Source organism: Macrobrachium rosenbergii, chromosome 13 (assembly GCF_040412425.1).
Source record: "Macrobrachium rosenbergii isolate ZJJX-2024 chromosome 13, ASM4041242v1, whole genome shotgun sequence".
Taxonomy (NCBI): Eukaryota; Metazoa; Arthropoda; class Malacostraca; order Decapoda; family Palaemonidae; genus Macrobrachium; species Macrobrachium rosenbergii.
In genome coordinates, this window is record NC_089753.1 from 50,841,929 (window position 1) to 50,864,428 (window position 22,500).

The 22,500-nt window shown below is 38.4% G+C and overlaps 2 protein-coding genes across 4 annotated transcripts in view; one reads left to right on the forward strand and one right to left on the reverse strand.

The window, feature by feature from the left end:
• LOC136844687 (uncharacterized) overlaps nt 1-13,803 on the forward strand; it is a 14,423-nt gene extending 620 nt beyond the window's left edge. Inside the window, exons 2-3 of the mRNA XM_067113935.1 lie at nt 235-354; nt 13,131-13,803. Coding sequence (XP_066970036.1) covers nt 235-354; nt 13,131-13,396 — 386 coding nt within the window. The 3' untranslated portion in view covers nt 13,397-13,803. The remainder of the gene's footprint in view (nt 1-234; nt 355-13,130) is intronic.
• Nucleotides 1-22,500, reverse strand: part of LOC136845301 (uncharacterized) — a 567,827-nt gene that overhangs the window by 194,803 nt on the left and 350,524 nt on the right. The window lies entirely within an intron of this gene.

A 22,500-nucleotide genomic window follows, 5' to 3' on the forward strand; every position in this document is an offset into this window, starting at 1 on the left:
TTTAACAGTTAACAATAACTGATTAGTTCCTAATTTCAAATGATTTGTTCAGTTTTACATACATCCTCTTCATAAATTAGTATTAATGCTAAAAGCCTGTTTGATACAGAAAATTAGAATGGGCCTCCTATTACAAAGGAGTTAACCTATGGCCAAGACTCACAATACACTGAAACCTATTTGAATAACCTAGTGACAATAAGGATACTAACATTCATTGTGACTTCAAAACAGGAGTGCTTGGAGGTCGTCTGAAAATCAGCCCAGATGTCAGAATAACAGGTCAAACAATTGAAGAAATTGCTGACAATGCAATTACAGGACACACCATCTTTATTTACAATGTTCTTTTAAGTAAGTACACATATATTATATGTTACCAGATTCTGTTACCAGGAATGACGTAACGGTGTTGCTTACCTGTTACTGCAAGTCGGGTCATCTTCCCCCTAATGGTAGCCCTGTTGGTGATCGAGCGGAAAGGACGGCTGGCTCTCACCTCGGCACTCACTCACCCTGCATTCTCTCTCTCTCTCTCTCTCTCTCTCTCTCTCTCTCTCTCTCTCTCAAAGGACTTCAACGAAACACGCTTTACCCAAAATAATCTATTTCATTAAATTTAACATGACTAAATGGCACAGGAAACATTAAAATGTGAGTCAACCTTGACAAGACACAATTGCAAGAAATTAGCAATGGTTTGAAATCTTAGATCCCAGTTTCCCGAAAAGACCTATGGTGAAACATAGTCATATTCTATAACTTACACAGGTCATAAAAAAGAAAGTCAGAGTCTATTTCATCCCTACTGAGTAAATTCTCGACCTCTTTATTCAGCCAAACATCTGAAGAAGACAATTAAAATCTTCCCTTAGTTTCCCAAAACATAAAAGTGAAAAACAATGGGAATTCTTCCCATGTTACTCAGAACCAAAATACATATAGAAATGGAGGAAACGAAATACATAAAAAAATGCAAAAATGGGAATTCCTCCCATGTTATTCAAACACAAAATACTTAGGATAGAAATGGATAAAACAATCTACAGGTTGGTAAACAGATGGGCTTCTTACCTCGAAGTGACAGTGTATCAACACACACAGGTTTCTAACTACTGAAACCTGCTATCAAGTTCTGGGTTGGTCTTGCGATGAAAACCCTTTACCCATTTCATCCCATCATTTCTCGGGACCCTGCCCCAAAAGACACGTACAAACATACATCCTCACTGGAACCTGGATACTTCCAGTGAACATACATGCCGTGCCAGATCATAAGGTCTCACGCTTCGAGAAAGACTGACACCATCCTTACTTAATGAGGAAACGCATCAGAGTCACACTAAGCATTCCTCAAGAACTTTTAGGGTGGTTTCTCTCCTCACTTGTTAATTCACTAGTCTTTACTTCATTATTTCAGATGCTCAGCCACCCAAGGAAGTGCTGATCCCAGCACTGGGGATATAGCATTGTCTAATTTCCAGATTCGTGCACCAAACGGACAGCCACACCCTCGGCAGGCTGACCTTCAGGTGCAGGCTTAGACGTGCACCTTGTTCATGCGGACAGCACAGTCCGCTTTATGGCGAGCATGATGACAAGGGCCCCAAACACCGCTAAAGTAGCGATGAGGAGGTATTGACTTGAGATGAGGAAAAGTTCATCTTCCAGCATTGGAGGCAGAGGTGGAATTGTAGTAATAACCTCCCTTAAAGGCGGCACCAAAACCACTTGATGGTCCCCGTGAAGATGAAGGATGAAGATCCGAGTAGTAGAGTTGAAAATGCTCTTGCCCAGAACTCGGAACCTCGACGTGACCAGTCTACACGCCGCATCAACCAGCCTTGATCCCTGTAGAAGGAATGTGTCTGATGAATTGTGGCACTGGATGGAGACTTCGCAACTCTGGCAGAACATTGTGTTGAGAATATTCGTAGAGGCCACCTTGTACTCATGTTGGAATGGTCGAAAGTCACAGTCAGAGGGAGTCTGGTTATGAACTACCATCTTCTCACATCTTAACCAGTCAGTGTTGGCAAGGGTAAATATACTACTGTCACAAACTTATCTATCATGCACCAACACACATCCTGACTTATAATTGACAGCTGAGGATTGCAACTGGTCCCCAAAAGATACATAGTCTCCTCACTATCCCATACTACTACTGACCCATGGAATGTACTGGGAAAAGGCCGTATGATAAAACTATGAAACGATTTCAAGTTACTAACTGGGATTTCTACAAATGACCCCCTATCAGAGACTTTAACTCTCAAAATTCCATAACACTGATACAAATTCTCCCCAGTAAAGATTATCTGAGCCCCATGGTGATATGCTGCGTTCATTAAAGTCGATTCTAGAGATCCGAGAGGAAGAATATCTACAAAAATGCACCCCTTAGAAGCAGCCACTATTGCCTGAATCTGTGTCTGAATCTCCAGTGACTCTGCTTCTGCTTCTTTCTCAATATTCATCAAGGTAGTTTGACAGGAAGACAAAGCTATCATAACATCTAGGTCTCCCCTTGTCTTATCAACTGTGACTAATAACCCATTTAAAGAATTCCATAAAGTATCAAATCCCTTCCGCAACTCCTCATTACTATCCCCTAAAGTTACTAAAGTTGTATCATGGTTAGCCAAATCTGCTTGTATCTGTTCAATTCTTACCAAATTAGAAATTGATATACTAGGAACCGCTCCTATGAGCACCACTGTTCCAATTGCCAGTGGGATAGCTCTCTTACTTCTCCTAAGAGAAGCTTTAGAGGCTGAAGCATCTACCTGCGGTAGCCATGTTGAAGTCTTCTCAATCCTACCCTGAACCCTAGCCGGTAGCATTGAGTTTGGTTAACCAATTCTGTAAGGAACCAGACAGACCCCGTCCAGTTTCCATCTCACCCAAAAACTTGCTAAGTAACTGAACTTTTCCCTGGGATGTTTCAAGTTTGAACCTTGCAGAACCCAAGTCTTCCAACTCCATACTCAAAGATATTGCATCAGAAGACAACCATACATCATAGTCTTCTTCTATGACGCCCAGGCCTAACCTCACTACGAACTTAGCCCATGCCATGACCCCTAAAGTCATGAGTAGGCAAAACTTCAGCATAGACAAACAAACAAAAATAAAAGAAAGAACCTATTAGTTACTAAATCTCGAAACAAGAAAGAGGAAAAAACAAAAAGGAGAAATTCATATATCTATAAGACCCTATGGTATTTTGCACTTACTTTTAACTAACACTTACTTTTAACTAAGTATCGCAGCACATAAGAGCAAAAACTAAACTCAGACAATTGAAGATTTGTATAACTCTACGGACCAATGTCCTCCCAAGTTAAAAAAAAAAAAAAACACTACCAGTTACGCCCATTTACAACCCATTAAAAAAACAGAGAGAAAAAATAATGATCATAACCCCAGTACACAGGAATTAACCCATACATTACCCATTAGCCTGTCTTTTTAATTTTAGATGTGTGTGTCAACCTAGACACACCTGTGTTTTCATCCAGAACAACAAATCTATTCCCCTTTTTTACCCTTACAACACGGAAAGGACTTTCATATTTAGGACCTAGCTTATAGTTCAACTGATTCCTGACATTTATTTTCACAAAACCCCTATCTCCCACAGCAACTTTAACTCTATCTGGTTTTGCATTGCCCCTATCTACCATGTCTCACATCTTAGCAAGACGCAATATATCTCTTTCATGCGGTGAAATAAGCACCCTGATCATTTCATTACATGATGGAATAAGCAACAAATTGAACGCACCCTGCGCTGGGTAACCAAACAGCACCTCATTGGGAGATATTCCAATTGTATCACTAACCATCATATTTATACTATGTTGCACCTGTGGAATATATCGATCCCAATTTACATCATTTCCCCCAACGGTCATATGAAGAGCTTCCATGACCTTCTTATTTGCTCGTTCACACAGGCCATTCATTTCTGGTCTATAGGAATAATAGTGACCTTCCAAATGCCCATTACATCTGCAAGACACTCCAAAGTTTTATTCACAAATTCTCTGCCATTATCTGCAATGAGAACCTCAGGAACCCCTGAACGACAAATATACCCATTAAATAATGCAATTGCCACCTCTTCCGCTGTTTTATGCTTCAATGGAAAAATCTCTATGAGCCTAGTTAATTCGTCAACAACCACCAACAGATGCTTATAGCCATAACTAGATTCACAGAAATTGCTCAAAAGGTTCATGTGTGTTAGTGAGAATGGCCGACTCGGAATAAGAAATGAACCCAGTTTACAAGAAACGACCCTTGGGCTTACACGCATTACAAGCTGAACAACTTCTCACAAAGTCTTCTACCGATGTGATCATATTTTTCCAGAAGAATTGTCCCCGTACATTCTGATACGTTTTCTCAATCCCCAAAATTTAATGTGGACTGCCAGACCTACCGTGAACAGTATCTAACACTGTAGGTACTAAACTCCTAGGAACAACTATTTGCGTCGTACCACCCTCATCCTCACTATTCCTCAGTTTGTATCTAATCTTTCTAACTAACGAATTACCCTCTAATTCAAGCCCTGCAAAAGGCAGCTAATAACCCTTCCTAACTAATTCCCCTCTAAGAAACGCTTTTGCCCCTCCCAAAATCTCATCTTCATCTTGCTTAGCTTCTACTAAACTAATATTCCTGTCTATGCAGTCTTCAGATACATAACATACATGAGTACCGTCTGCATCAGAAAAACTTCTACTTAGGGCATCTGCTACAACATCCTGCCTACCCTCTATATACCTAAGCTTAGCATCAAGATCCCTGATTGTCAGATACCACCGAACTCTTTTTGGAGAAAGATCCGGCTTATTAAAAAGATCCAACAATGGCTTATGATCCGTCAGAACCTCTACTTGATTGCCCAGAATCAACATTTTAAAATGTATCAAGCTAGATACTACGGCAAAGGCCTCTTTGTCCACTACTGACCATAACCGTTCATTACTGCCTCGTGCCTTAAACTTCCCACTGTAAAATGCAATCGGATGGAGTCTTCCATCGAACTTCTGCATAAGGCATGCCCCATACCATCATAACTAGTGTCTGTTACCAACATGAAAGGACGTTCCAAATCAGGAAACTTCAACACTGGGGGATTCATTATGGCATCCTTAATCTTCTGAAAAGCTACTTGCTGTCCATCTCACCATGCAAACTGCACATCATCCCTCAAAACATCTGTCAATGGAGATGCCACAGCAGAAAAACCCTTCACAAATCAACGGAAAAATCCAGCCATGCCTAAGAATGACCGAATCTGCTTCTTATTCTTGAGAGTAGCAAAATCTACAATTGCCCTAACTTTATCATCATTCAGTCTAACACCCTCTTTAGAAATGACATGACCTAAATATACTATCTGCCTCTTGAGAAAATTACACTTAGCTTATTTTATCTTCAAACCTGCTAACCTAAGCCTTCCAAAAACCTCCCTAAGAACTTCTAAATGTTCCTCTACTGAATCAGTGGCAACTAAGATATTGTCCATGTATAGATATATGTACTTTACTAACAAGCCATGCAAAACTGTATTCAGTAGCCTAGTAAATGTCATCGGACTGCCTGATAAACCAAACAGCATTCGCGTGAGCTCATAATGCCCCTTCAGCAAAGAGAAAGCCGTGTACTCTCGACTCTCCTCGTTAAGCAGTACTTGGAAATACCCTTGCATCAGATCAATTGAGGAGTAAATGTTCTTGCCTCCAGTCTCAACAAATAAGTCTGGCAAACACACCACACGGTAGCAATCAGGAATGGTTTTTTCGTTCAACTTCCTAAAGTCCACACAAACTCAGACCGAACCATCCTTCTAAGGGACTGCCAACAACAGAAAATTAAAAGGTGAGGAACTGGGCCTAACAATGCCTTCTTCCTCCCACTTATTAACCTCTTGTTCTACCTGTTCTCTAATCTTAAAAGGAATCCTATATGAAGGAACAAAAATAGGCTTAGTTTTATCCTCCAACTGAACCTTATGTTCTAACACATTTGTTACTCCCAACATATACCTTTTGAGTGCGACGATGTCTGCAAATTCGGCAAGAACATCTTCCGCATCACCAGCATATTCTTTATAATCAGCATTAGCTAAATGATCCCTAAAAACCTGTCCACTAGCCTGTAAATCTGCTTCTGCCTTTGAAAAGCTACAAAAATCCCCGACAATCCCAACTGAATTATCTTCATCGACCCAGTCAACAAAGTCGACTGCATAAGTACCCTTGTGGTAATTGCGAACTGAATCATTACAGTTTAGCAATTCCACCCAAATTTCCCCTGCACCTGATATACTGCTCACAGAATCCTCACACACCACCCCCTTCAGCTTCTCTCTACACTCATCCACACACACAAGTTTTATCCTCCTCTGTCTTGGCACATAATCTCATCATTGTAGAGTCAGAATTACTCTGTGTCTGAAGCTTCGGAATAGACCCGGAAGATTTTGGCATCCCGTCTATAAAGGAGCTACCTACCGTAGGACATTTCAACAAGTGTTTCCGAACTTGGGAGAACAGTAAATTCTCATCCGACCCCCTCTCTATTTCCTTGTCAAAACTATTTACAATAGCATCAGGGACATCATTCAGGTTCCATCCATACTGCAATAACTTTTCAAGATCCTCTATTGTAATAGTGCCTCCATTTACCCAGCTGAAATTCCTCAATTTCTTCAAGAAATCCCTCGTAGCAACAAAGCATCTGGCACTAAACGTAACCAGCAAATCTTGGCCTTTGCGGACCTTGAAAAGAGCTCTGAGATCTCGAACTATGTCACCAGCTCCAGTTGTTCCGTATGCTGCTTTCAAAAACTCCTTAAGATCATCCCAAGTCCTACACTTCAAAAAGTGATGACTCCAGCAACGTTCCCTGATGTCTCCTTTATCCAAACTAAGGAAACCTTTTGCTTCATTAAAAGCTTCTATCCCATCCGTTGTTTGATTGGCGACCAAGAAATTTGTCACCCGCCTCTATAAAAATTTCAAGAGGAACTGGAAGAATGCCATCAACCCCGCCCAGAAACGGCCGAACCTTGGCATTCACAGATGTAAACTTGTGTAACACTGTACCTTTATCCTTACCTTCCTCCCCCATGTTGTCAGAGTGGATAACCCTCCAAGCTCCAAGAACACGTCCAGATCTCAACTTCATAAAAAAAAAATTAATTAAAAATTCAGCAAACTCCCTCCACTAATGCAAATGTGAACCATTAACCCAAAACAACAAACTACTAACGCCAAATGCGAACAATGATGTCCCTAAACGCAGATGTGATCCATAAAAAAAAAAAAAAATTCTAGGCGCCAAAGCAAACGGTGAAGGAGGAACACTTCAGTCCCCCTCCACACAAAGAAACCGAACTTGTAGAAAACGGGAACACAATGGGATAGCTACGGTAACACCCACTCGATTACGTCACAGCATGTTGCTGTCCTTGTTCCTACACAACAGTGCACAAATGCTTCCGTCATCAAAACTAATGCATGAACCGGTTTGTTCCCCCCATCGCACTATACAACCAACACAAAGAGAACACTTACCCAAAAATCCCCCACAGTCTTCCCCAAAATCTACGCTATATGAGTACTCTGAAGCAATTCCACAGTGAAAAGAAACACTCCACATCCCAGCTTAATTCACTCACTGACACACCCAGTTTCCAAACTAAGGCAATAACAACTGCCTTGCTGCTGCGTCTCTTTCCCTAGGCAACTGAAACTACCTCAGTCAGCAATCAAAGCTGCCATCCTAACTCTTCACAGACTATTGGAACGTGCCCTACATAACCTAAAACCCACCAGGAATGATGTAATGGTGTTGCTTACCTGTTACTGCAAGTCGGGTCATCTTCCACCTAATGGTAGCCCTGTTGGTGATCGAGCGGAAAGGACGGCTGGCTCTCATCTCTCTCTCTCTCTCTCTCTCTCTCTCTCTCTCTCTCTCTCTCTCTCTCTCTCTCTCTCAAAGGACTTCAACGAAACACGCTTTACCCAAAATAATTTATTTCATTAAATTTAACATGACTAAATGGCAAAGGAAACATTAAAATGTGAGTCAACCTTGACAAGACACAATTGCAAGAAATTAGCAATGGTTTGAAATCTTAGACCCCAGTTTCCCGAAAAGGCCCTGTACTGAAACAGTCATATTCTATAACTTGCACAGGTCATAAAAAAAAAAGGTCAGAGTCTATTTCATCCCTACTGAGTACATTCTCGACCTCTTTATTCAGCCAAACATCTGAAGAATATAATTAAAATCTTCCTTCAGTTTCCCAAAACGTAAAAGTGCAAAACATAGAAATGGAGGAAACAAAATACATAAAAAAATGCAAAAATGGAAATTCCTCCCTTGTTATTCAAACACAAAATACCTATGATAGAAATGGATAAAACAACCTACAGCTTGGTAAACAGATGGGCTTCTTACCTCGAAGTGACAGTGTATCAACACACACAGGTTTCTAACTACTGAAACCTGCTATCAAGTTCTGGGTTGGTCTTGCAATGAAAACCCTTTACCCATTTCATCCTATCACTTCTCGGGACCCCAGCCAAAAAGACACGTACAAACATACATCTTCAACAGAACCTGGATACTTCCAGCGAACATACATGCCATCTCAGGTCATAAGGTTTCACACTTCGAGAAAGACTGACACCATCCTTACTTAATGAGGAAACGCGTCAGAGGCACACTAAGCATTCCTCAAGAACTTTTGGGGTGATTTCTCTCCTCACTTGTTAATTCACTAGTCTTTACTTCATTATTTCAGATGCTCGGCCACCCAAGGAAGTGCTGATCCCAGCACTGGGGATATAGTATTGTCTAATTTCCAGATTCGTGCACCAAACGGACAGCCACACCCTCGGCAGGCTGACCTTCACGCGCAGGCTTAGGTGTGCACCTTGTTCGTGCGGACAGCACAGTCCGCTTTACGGCGAGCATGATGACAAGGGCCCCAAACACCGCTAAAATAGCGATGAGGAGGTATTGATTTGGGATGGGGAAAAGTTCATCTTCCAGCCTTGAAGGTAGAGGTGGAATTGTAGTAATAACCTCCCTTAAAGGCAGCACCAAAACCACTTGATGGTCCCCGTGAATTGCCGGATGAAGATCTGGGTAGTAGAGTTGAAAACGCTCTTGCCCAGAACTCGGAACCTCGACGTGACCGGTCTACACGCCCCATCAACCAGCCTTGATCCCTGTAGAAGGAATGTGTCTGATGATTTATGGCATCAGATGGAGACTTCGCAACTCTGGCAGAACACTGCATTGAGAGTCTTCCTAGAGGCCACCTTGTACTCATGTTGGAATGGTCGAAAGTCACAGTCAGAGGAAGTCTGGTTATGAACTAACATCTTCTCACATCTTAACCAGTCAGTGTTGGCAAGGGTAAAGATACTACTGTCACAAACATATCTATCATGCACCAACACACATCCTGACTTATAATTGACAGCTGAGGACTGCAACTGGTCCCCCAAAAGATACATAGTCTCCTCACTATCCCATACTACTACTGACCCATGGAATGTACTGGGAAAAGGCCGTAAGATAAAACTATGAAACAATTTCAAGTTACTAACTGGGATTTCTACAAATAACCCCCTATCAGAGATTTTAAACCTCAAAATTCCATAACACAGATACAAATTCTCCCCAGTAAAGATTACCTGAGACCCATGGTGATATTCTGAGTTCATTAAAGTCGATTCTAGAGATAAGAGAGGAAGAATATCTGCAAAAATGCACCATCAACTCAGCCCGGAAACAGCCGAACCCCGGCATTCACGGATGTAAACTTGTGTAACATCATACCCTTGTCCTTACCTTCCTCCCCCATGTTGTCAGAGTGGATAACCCTCCAGTTCCAAGAACACGTCCAGATCTCAACTTCAAAAATAAAAAAAAAAAAAAATCAGCAAACTCCCCCATTAATGCAAATGCGAACCATTAACCCAAAACAACAAATTACTAACGCCAAATGCGAACAATGAAGTCCCTAACTGCAGATGTGATCCATAAAAAAAAAAACTCTAAGTGCCAAAGCAAACAGTGAAGGAGAAACATTTCAGTCCCCCTCCACACAAAGAAACCGGCCTTGTAGAAAACGGGAACATAGTGCGATAACTACGGTAACACCCACTCGATGACGTCACAGCACGTTGCTGTCCCTGTTCCTAGACAACAGTGCACAAATGCTTCCGTCATCAAAACGAACGCATGAACCGGTTTGTTCCCCGCCATCTAAATCCCACTATACAACCAACAAAAAGAGAACACTTACCCAAAAAATACCCCCACAGTCTTCCCCAAAATCTACGCTATACGAGTACTCTGAAGCAATTCCCCAATGTGAAAAGAAACACTCCACATTCAGCTTAATTCACACCCAACGACACACCCACTTTTCACACTAAGGCAATAACAGCTGCCTTGCTGCCGCGTCTCCTTCCCAAGGCAACTGAATCTACCTCAGTCAGTAATCAAAGCTGCCATCCTACCTCTCCACAGACTATTGGAACACGCCCTACATAACCTAAAACCCACATCACCAGTCTCTTTGCAAGGCTTAATGTTTCATCAAGCTACCACCAAAAATCTGGTACCAGATTCTGTTACCAGGAATGACATAACGGTGTTGCTTATCTGTTACTGCAAGTTGGGTCATCTTCCCCCTAATGGTAGCCCTGTTGATGATCGAGCAGAAAGGACGGCTGGCTCTCACCTCGGCACTCACTCACCCTGCATTCTCTCTCTCTCTCTCTCTCTCTCTCTCTCTCTCTCTCTCAAAGGGCTTCAACAAAACAGGCTTTACCCAAAATAATTTATTTCAGTAAATTTAACATGACTAAATGGCAAAGGAAACATTAAAATGTGAGTCAAACTTGACAAGACACGGTTGCAAGAAAATAGCAATGGTTTGAAATCCTAGATCCCGGTTTCTGGAAAAGACCTATACTGAAACATAGTCATATTCTATAACTTGCACAGGTCATAAAAAAAAGGTCAGTCTATTTCATCCCTACTGAGTACATTCTCGACATCTTTGTTCAGTGAAACATCTGAAGAAGACAATTAAAATCTTCCTCTAGTTTCCCAAAACATAAAAGTGCAAAACAATGGGAATTCTTCCCATGTTACTCAGAACCAAAATACATGTTATAGAAATGGAGGAAACAAAGTACATAAAAAAATGCAAAAATGGGAATTCTTCCCATGTTATTCAAACACAAAATACCTATGATAGAAATGGATAAAACTATCTACAGTTTAGTAAACAGATGGGCTTACCTCGAAGTGACAGTGTATCAACACACACAGGTTTCTAACTATTGAAACCTGCTATCAAGTTCTGGGTTGGTCTTGCAATGAAAACCCTCTACCCATTTCATCCCATCACTTCTCGGGACACTGCCCCAAAAGACACGTACAATCATACATCTTCACCGGAACCCGGATACTTCCGGCAAACGTACATGCCGTGTCAGGTCATATGGTCTCACGCTTCGAGAAAGACTGACACCGTCCTTACTTAATGAGGAAACGCATCAGAAGCACACTAAGCAATCCTCAAGAATTTTTGGGGATGTTTCTCTCCTCACTTATTAAGTCACTAGTCTTTACTTCATTATTTCATGTATCAAAAAGGTCAACGGTTATATCAAAAAGGTAAATGGGAAGGCAACCAATTGTGCCATTTTAGAAATTAATGTTATAAGATTATAGGAAAACAGATGCAAGGAGGGGAGAGAAACTGTCTGGACGACGTAAAGTTAAAGGCAGCTAACCCTCACAGAGACAATGTGGAAATTGTGACGTGTCGAGTCCCACATAACCAATAATAAAGGAGGTGGCCATTAATAAAGACAGGAAAAAGGTTGGGTGATAAAACATAACCTTGAAGAACACAGACAGATTTATTACAGGGAGAAACTACACTGTCAACATTTATAAAAAGTAAAAAAAAAAAAGTTAGACAAACTTTAAAGGAAGCAGCACAGCAATATGTAAGTTTGGGTAACAGCACCTACGCCAGAATCTGTCAAATGCCATAGATATACCAAAAGAGATGGCACTCAGAAATGAGGAAATGACAACAGTTCAATATGATAGGAAAGAAGGCCACCATTAACTGAATATGCTGGGCAGGTGAAAAGAGTACAAAGGTGTTAGTCTGAAATTCATGTCAATAAAATATTGCATCTGTACTTGGCATGTTTGGGAGACTTCAATACGAAAAAAGGTTAAAAGCTAAATAAATGTTGTATTTAGTAAGCATGGACTGCCTCGAATTAATGAGAATGGTGATTTTACCTCTGGAAGGGCCTTTGTAAGTATACTTTGAAACAAGAGAGTGGTGAAGAGTGTGTGTGTTGAGTTCCATGTAGTACAGAGCACATGGCGCACATATGAAAACAGAAGGTAGTTTCAGCAGGGAAGTGTTCAAAATGGAATCACAAATGTAATTAAGTTGTGAGATTTTGATCACAGGTGTAATATATATATAAATAAAGCAAAATTTATTGAATTTAAAGATCCCAAAACAGAAGTAATTTGTGAAGGTGAGGATATTCTAAAATGTGGTCGTTCAGTCGGCAATGTGTGTTTATGATTGGCCTGAAAATTATAAATATTTGTACTAGATTTCAACTAAATTCAATCTTCAAACTTTTCTATAATATATAATAATAATAATCTCATGAATGAAAATTACATTGTTTATAACGCGTCAACATCATTTTAGCCCAAAACAATACTCTTCTTCAAGTAAGCAGGAAGTGTTTAAGATTGAACTGAACAAATATAATTATTCGTATTAGATTTCACCGAAATTTAATCTTCAAACGTTCCTCTAATTTATAATACAGATTTAAATAATAAAAATAACATTCTCCCTAACGTATAAACATCATTCTAACCAAAACTAGTAGTTTTGCAGAAAAAATGAAAAATATTTCATCGAAATTCAACCATCAATGTTTCCGTAATTTCCAATAACATTTTACTGAATGTTCATAACACCTCAACATCGTCCTAACCCAAAGACTTAACAAATATATTTTCAGATGAGAAGGACCTTGACCACCTGGTCGAGATCGTGCAGAGGAAAACGGCGTCGTTATCCATCTACAACCAAAGAGAATGGGACCGATTTTTCTGGTCTCCCATCATAGAAAACGGACACCACTACAAGAAGATCACCAACTTAGTTGTCTACGGGATAAAGGACTTTATGTACATGAGGCAATTGCTTTGCAAGGCGAGGGTGTTTATAGTTGCTATTTGCTTCGATTCTTTAGACGCTATTCTTAGGAGCTCGAAGATTATATGATGTAAGGGTTCTAATATAATTCTCTTTCCATTTTTGTAATTTTCTTAAATGTTAATCTAATAATTTTTTCTTTTGTAAAAAACGATTTCTTCCCTTTTACCTCCTGTTACTTCTTTCTAATGAACACCTTATTCATTGGAAGCTTGAATTTCAAGTTAGTGGTCCCCATGGTGGGCTTGATCCATATGAATAGGGCTCATTTTCTGAATAATAATAAGAATTACTAATGTTTATTTCATCAGATTATTGTTTACACGTCACTTAAAATTGATAATACATGCAGTGTATAAACAGTGTCTTGTAAATATTTAAGGTTAAACCTATAGGTAGAGTGTAAACCTCATGTAAATATTTAATATACTTAACTATTGTAATTCCTACGTTAAGATATTAAACAAAACAGAAAATAGATTATATTATATAGTACATGCAGGATTTTGGTGTTAAAACATTAAAATGACTTTAGAAAAAAAATAACGCAAGTATATATTACAGGTTACTGAAGGCCCTGAAATTGCAAACGAGAGAGAGAGAGAGAGAGAGAGAGAGAGAGAGAGAGAGAGAGAGAGAGAGAGAGAGAGAGAGAGAGAGAGAGAGAGAGAGAGAGGCGGGGGGAAAGAAACTCATGAATTATATCCATTGTATGCCATATCAAATATAATCAAAATGAATAATTGACCTACTCGATATATAATAATCAGGTAAAGGATTACGCTTTATTTAAATTATTTAAATGGCGTTACAATACGAAAAGTTACTGAAACTGAATAAAAGGGGAAGACAATTCTCAGCTAAGGAACTACTGCAATCATCTACCCCTAATTAATGCAGTTATATTATGCAACCACGTGCAGTCTACGTAAACTATCAAACATAAACAGGAAATCAACACCAAAATTATTAAATAATTCTGTTAGCCATCTTTTACAGAGCCCCAAAAAACAAATGAGAAAAACCTGATGATTTTATGAGATTTCCTTATAACTTCCATACGACAATTTCAGGCCCACTGTCTCTTAAGAGTAATCCCTCACCTGATTATTATTTATCAAATACGTCAATTATTCATTTTGATTATATTTGGATATAATTCATCGGACAAACGCAGATGGAATTCAACCAGTTAAACTAAATTTATTGATTCATAAAGACATTTTTGGTAAATTGTAAGCCAAATTTACGTAACCAACATGAATACTTAGAATAGATAAATTCCGTATGAATGCCCTAAGCTTGTAGTCTTTCAGAATGTCTAACTTTACGAGAGTAATTCTGTGTCTGCGATAACAATGTATCGCCTGAACGGACAGACAAATTTCCACAATTGATTGAATGAAGGTTCTTTGGCACCGTGACATGACTATATTCAAAATTTGGTTACAGCATAGTGATGAAAATACTGATTTCTCGACTTGAAAACGGGCCCCCCTTTTTTTTACGACAGTATGACAAATTTTGCATTTGTCAATTAGTAGGGTATGTGTGTATGCGAATGCTCGCATTTAAGTACGAAATCCTCTGGAACTGTCTTGCCTGAAAACACTTAAATTCCCATTGCATTCTGAACACGACTGAGAGAGAGAGAGAGAGAGAGAGAGAGAGAGAGAGAGAGAGAGAGAGAGAGAGAGAGAGAGAGAGAGAGAGAGAGAGAGAGAGGTAGGCTTAAGCCCTTTCATAATCACTGGAGGACGAACAATTGGATATCAAAAGAAATTCTCTAATACCATGAATGAAAAGCCAATTTGCTCTGAAAGGATAGATAGATAGAATATAGAATTTAGGTCAAAGAACAAGCGCTGGGACCTACGAGGTCACTCAACGCTGAAAGGGAAACTGAGAGTAAAAAGGGTTGAAAGGTGTAACAGGAGGAAAACCTCGCAGTTGCACTATGAAACAACTGTTAGGAGAGGGTGGAAAGTAAGATGGAAGAAAGAGAATATGAACGGAGGTACAGAATAAAGGGGCGCTACAAAGAACCTTAAGTAATGCCTACAGTGCACCGCATAAAGTGCACTGATGACACTACTCACTACTGGACAATTTACTCTGAAAATGGTAGTCAGAAATTGTTCAATATTCCAATGAACTGAAGTGACGGTACGTCGCTAATTTATTCTAAAAAGAGTTAAATTTAATATGTAGCCTTGAAAGTTTGAGTATTGAGTATTGTGCATTTGTTTTGTGCTCTCCCCTACGCCTTCTGTAGATCGGTCCGAATAATTACTGAACGGCAGTTGTCTAAAGGTTACTATCGACTGATTTATGAAAATTTGGCTACAAGGCCAGGCACTTAGGCACTTTCCGCCATTCAGTGATTAAGGCGAAAAGAGGGAGGTGGAGTGGTTGGATAGCAAGATGAGAAAGAAAGCATGTAGGATCGAACATAAAGTAAAAGGTTAAAATGTGGGTGCAGCTAGGGGCCGAAAGGACACTGCAAACAACCTTTAGCAATGCCTACAGTGCACCACATGAGGTGCACTGAAGGAACTACCCTCACCTACGGAAAAAGTTAATATTGCATGTCTTCAAGCGCTTGAAGCATTTCCTACAATTAGATTTTATCAAACATTTGGAGTAGTTAATGTTAAATTAAGAATTCTATTTTTTTATTTAACGTTAAACCTGTTCAAAGTAATTTGCTAAGATTAAACATAACATTCCAAGAAAAAAATAATTTCACAAAACTATAAACACCAGCCATAATTTTTCTAACATATGCAAACTAATAAATTAAATTCAATCTCATATACGATTTAAAGTACACTGACTCAAGAGTTCAGGAGGTAGAATTCCAGAACCAATTCACAGAAGTGGAACTTAAATACGTTCAACAGAATCCCTTTAGAGAGATCCTTCTGGAAATCCTCTATGATCCTTCCAGGATTCAGGTCCTGCTGTTTAATCCCACCCAACCCATTAGTAGAAAGCTATGAGTTCATTCTTGTCTGGTAGTTTGCGTTCTCGTTGCTTTACAGTTTATGACTGTGCTTTCAAAGGCACAGGGGAAGGGCTGGAATCGTGGAATTATATTCGAATATTTTGATTTTTGGATTGTCTTAGAATGGAATTTTTTATTGCTTTCGAAAATGCTTTTCATCATTGATATTTAAATGACGTCTCGAAAGTATGGAATGCTTGCTTGCTCGCTTGGTTTTGCGTGTATCATTGCCATCAAAACTTCATGTGATTGGGAGACGTCGAGAAAAAATGAAAACAAAACTTCTTTTACATAGTACTGAACTACTATATATATATATATATATATATATATATATATATATATATATATATATATATATATATATATATATATATATATATATATATATATATATATATATAACTACTATATATATATATATATATATATATATATATATATATATATATATATATATAAGAGCAGTCTCCAATGACGTTGGGAGTGGGGTTGGCTCTGGTGAAAACAGAAGTTGACAATCAATCACAACCAAATTTTCATCATTGTGACCTACCTCTCCTATCTTCCACATAACACAAATCTTCAAAACATTAGTGAAAGAGAGAAGTGCCCAGCCAGCGACTCGCGGTGCAAACTGAAGCACAGTTTACCGAGTACTGCTTTCAGATCAGCGAGACAAAGACTTGACAAGGGTTAATTACAAATGAGTCGATGAATTTACAAAAATGGGAGCTTTTAAATGAGATCGTCTTCTGTGGGAATACTTCAGAACTTTAAATCAGAAAATCACTTTCCTTTTCGAAAACATCAGCAAGTCACTCGAGAGGAGAATTACTCGAATTACTGAATGTTTCAGCTTGCTTTGAGCATTGCCAAAAAAAAAAAAAAAACTCGAAAAAAGGCAATTTAATAGCAAATTAATGGAGGATAAATGTTATCATTATTTCCAGTTATAAGTTAAGACAGACCCAAGTTGCGAAGCAGCTTATAACTGTTGTGACGCAGCTTAGGACTTTTATTAACTTATAACTTTATTAATCTTTTATTGATTATTAAACAATTCGACTGACCATCGCATACCAACATTACCTGGCTTACGTAGACAGACACGGTCCTCCAAAGCACAGATTCAGTATTAAATAGATACAGTATTAAACAAAATGCATATAATTCCTTTATACATAGGCCTCTAATACAACACGCACCATTGGTCCAGTATAAGCCTAAGATCTTCCTTAATTTCGTTGGATTACTGTATCTAAACGTAAATACTATCCCTTTAAAATACATATAAGCTGTCACATCCACAACTCTCGTTAGGGAAATGCTACAATCCTATACAGTCGGTTCCTCTTATTAAGGTACATTCTTACTTTGAGTCTAAATTATTGGAAACCATTAAGACAATCCTAATTTTGATATCCTGAAATCCTAAAGGATGCACAGTTAATTTACACAATGTTGCTGTAACAAATGTAACGGCCTACACTATTATAATTCAGTATATGCTAATTATGCTTCCTGTAACAACTGTGGATTAGATACTCAAGACAAGCTGTATAAATATGGATTTCATTTTTATTGTTGTTCACCGCTGGTCATCTTAACGCCCGCGCAGAAAATCTCAACGGGTCAGACTATCAGCGTCTGTAATCAACTGATTTATTAATCCCGGATCTTCCCTAGATAGTGACCCCACAGGCTTTTCGGGGGTCGTTACCTAGAACTAACATTTCTTAGGGGTCATTATCTTTATGATATTTACAGTCTGTTGTTTACGATTTTCCCGTAATCCCCAAAGGGCTTGTACTAAACACGTCGCAAAGGTGAATACATACCGGGTTAACACCCGTGGGAGTCATTAATTAGGAAAGATCATTAATCCCTACACCAGTCTAAATAACCTTACATTCAAGATTAGAAAATGAAATGAAAAATATATTCACCATAGTTAATCACTTATTGTGGACATCGGTCGTTATGCCGAAGGTAGAGAATGAAAATAAATAATGAAAATAATGTAACTCTTGAATTGATATTGTTGCAAAAATACCGCACTAAGAGCGAGTAACACTGAGATGTATAAACACAGCAGGAGCATGTAAAAATGAAATGTGGGGTTTTAAACGGTAAGAACACTACTCGAGGCTTTGGCAATGAAACACAAACCGCGCGATCCCTCGAAAACTGCGTGCTCTTGTTCATAATCCGGTGTTTTTTTGCATGTTTTAAACTCTTGTTTGAGAGTGTCTTTGTCAGAGAGAGAGAGAGAGAGAGAGAGAGAGAGAGAGAGAGAGAGAGAGAGAGAGAGAGAGAGAGAGAGAGAGTTTTTGGCAATGATAAAATTCTTGTCTGAGGGTGTCTATGAGAGAGAGAGAGAGAGAGAGAGAGAGAGAGAGAGAGAGAGAGAGAGAGAGATTGTGTACATGATTTAATAGTATAACAATGACATCACTAGAAATGAGGTCACCGAATTTAATGAGAGAGAGAGAGAGAGAGAGAGAGAGAGAGAGAGAGAGAGAGAGAGAGAGAGAGAGAGAGATTGTGTACATGGTTTAATATTAAAAAAATGACATCACTATAAATGAGGTCACCGAATTTAATGAGAGAGAGAGAGAGAGAGAGAGAGAGAGAGAGAGAGAGAGAGAGAGAGAGAGAGAGAGATTGTGTAAATGATTGAACATTACAAAAATGACATCACAATAAATCAGTTCATCGAATTAAATGAGAGACCTTACAGACCTTACAATTCGTTCGGGTTGCTCCAGGTCCCTCAGTGTGAGGCACCTTTGATGTCTACCAGAGAGTTGCTAACGCATCTTCCGGTATATTTTGCATCTTCCAGTCTTGGATGGTCTGGGATGCATCTTAGATATTTGTCGAGCTTATTCTTAAACACATCTACGCTCACTCCTGTTATGTTCCTCAGATGAGCTGGTAGCGCATTGAATAGACGCTGCATTATCGATGCTGGTGCATGGTGGATTAATGTCCTGTGTGCTTTCCTTAATTTTCCTGGTATAGATTTTGGCACTATTAATCTACCTCTGCTTGCTCTTTTTGATAATTTTAGTTCCATGATGTTTTCGGTAATTCCTTCTATCTGTTTCCATGCTTGAATTACCATGTAGCGTTCTCTTCTCCTTTCAAGACTATATAAATTTAAGAATTGTAGTCTTTCCCAGTAGTCAAGGTCCTTAACTTCTTCTATTCTAGCTGTAAATGACCTTTGTACACTCTCTATTTGTGCAATATCCTTTTGGTAGTGTGGGTACCATATTATATTGCAATATTCAAGTGGACTACGTACGTACGTTTTATAAAGCATAATCATGTGTTCAGCTTTTCTTGTTTTGAAGTGCCAGAACAACATTCCCATTTTTGCTTTGCATTTTGCCAATAGAATTGCTATTTGATCATTGCATAACATATTCTATTCAACATCACACCAAGGTCTTTAACTGCTTCCTTGTTTGTGATTGTCTCATTATTAGGTCCTTTATATGCATATAGCATTCCTACTTTATCACCATAGTTCATTGATTCAAATTCATCAGAGTTAAATACCATCCTATTTATCTCTGCCCATTTATATATTTTGTTTAGGTCTCTTTGTAGCAAGTTCCTATCTTCATCACAAGCAATTTCTCTACTTATTCTTGTGTCATCTGCGAAACTTCTTACTACTGAGTCCTTAACATTACTGTCTATGTCTGCAATCATAATCACAAACAGCAATGCAGCTAACACCGTACCTTGTGGTACACCGGATATTACCGTAGCTTCATCCGATTTCTCATCGTTTGCAATCACTATCTGTTTTCTGTTTTGCAAAAATTCTTTTATCCATCTTCCTACTTTGTCAACAATGTTATGTTTTCTAATTTTTTTCGCTAATATATTATGATCTACCTTGTCGAAAGCTTTTGCAAAGTCTAGGTAAACTACATCTGTATCTTTTTCATTTATCATATTTTTATATATGCTTTCATGGTGGACTAACAGTTGGGTTTGTGTACTTTTTCCGGGTACAAAACCATGTTGTCCTATATTGAACAATCTATTTTTCATTAAATGTTTCATTATATTTTTTTTCATTATATACTTTCATAATATGAGATGTCAGACTCACAGGCCTATAATTACTTGCCTCTAGTCTTGAACCACTTTTGAGAGTAGGAGTAATATATGCTAATTTATGCTCATCATAAATCTTGCCTGTATCTATACTTTGTCTTAATAATATTGCTAGCGGCTTTGCGATTGAATGAACCACTTTCTTTAACAATATGGCAGGTACTCCATCTGGTCCTGCTGCTGATCCATTTTTAATTTCATTAATAGCCTGCACAATATCGGCTTCTGTAATATCTATATCTGATAAGTATTCAGTATTTTCATCTCTTATTTCTGTATCATTATCTTCATTGTCAATTCTAGGTGTAAATTCACTCTTATATCTTTCTGCTAATATGTTACATATTTCCTTTTTTTCATTCGTTAATCGCCCTTCAATTCTTAGAGGGCCTATTTCTACTCTTATTTTATTCATCTTTTTTGCATATGAATAAAAAATCTTAGGGTTTTGCTCGATATTTTGTAGTGTCATTTCTTCTAGGTTCCATTTTTCATTTTCTTTTGATTGTATAATCTTTTGTTTTGCATTTTCTATCTTACTTTTATTTCCATCACTTTCCATGCATTCTTTTCTTTTGCAAGAGCTTTTTCCACTTTCTAATTTTCTGGAACAAGATCCTTCTGTCTCTTGGAATTCGTGACTGATGATTACTTTTTTTCTTCGGTATATATTTTCCACTATTTCCTCTAATATTTTATATAATATATCGGTATTTACCTGTATATCATCACTTACAAATATGTTTCCCATTCTTTGTTTAATTCTTCATTTATTTTTGACCAATTTATATTCTTACTATAGAAATTGTATTTTCCATATCCTTCCCATTTTTTCGTCTCTTGCTTTTCTCTGTTTTCGTATGCTCTGGAACGGACTGTTAGTTCTATGACATTATGGTCCAAAATACTCGTGTTATATACTATTATTTCTTTAACATAGTTCACCTCATTCACAAATACTAGGTCTAAAATATTATCCTTTCTTGTTGGTAGGTGATTTATTTGCTGAATGTTATGTTCTAGTAGCATATCTAATAGCTTTTCAAATTGCCTCTTATCTTCTGCACTACTATTGCTCTCTTTTTTATATGTATAAATACAACCACAGTCTCCTATTCGTTCTTTCCATTCTACAAAAGGAAAGTTAAAGTCTCCGGTTAGGAGTATAGTCCAGTCCTTGTGATTTCTACATATTTCATCCAATTTTTCAATTATTATGACAAACTCTTTAGTATTAGGGGGTCTATATATTACAATGTTCACTAATTTTTCAGATTCAAATTCTACCGCTATTAATTCACATTCTGTGTTACTATATTTCTCACAGATTTTTCCTTGATTGGCATCTCTCCCATATATCGCGGTTCCCCCTTGATTTATATTTTTTCTATCTGATCTATAAGTTTGGAAACCCTTTATCTGGTCATCATTACCAGTCTCTTGGGAATACCAGGTTTCACTTATATTCAATATTTCTATTTTTTCATTTTGGGTTAGTTCTTCTAAGAACTCTATCTTTCTTTTTGAGAGAGAGAGAGAGAGAGAGAGAGAGAGAGAGAGAGAGAGAGAGAGAGAGAGAGAGAGAGAGAGAGAGAGAGCAGACGCCTACTTACGAGGTCTGGTAGTTTGGAAATTTAAAAGGCATTTTAGGTGAGGATGAAGAACCGAATCATAAGTTAGACTTCAGTACATCACTTTGAAGCTTTCCAGAGGTTTCCTGGAAAAGGGTTATTCCATATCAGCTTAACCCTCTGACTTCCAGGATCGCTTTTTTGTATGATTAAAAACGAGGGACAAATCACAGTTCCACGACAGGATTTTCTATTACAAAAAATCCCCGTAGGAAAGTACTGCCATCAGTGCACCTGAAGCAGTGCACTGTGGGCATTGCTTAAGGTTCTTGGCAGTTGTCTCTCGGCCCCTAGCAGCAACCCTTCTCATTTTTTTACTGTACCTCTATTCATATTCACTTTCTTCCATCTTACTGCCCTCACTCTCCTAACAATTGTTTCATAGCGCAATTGTG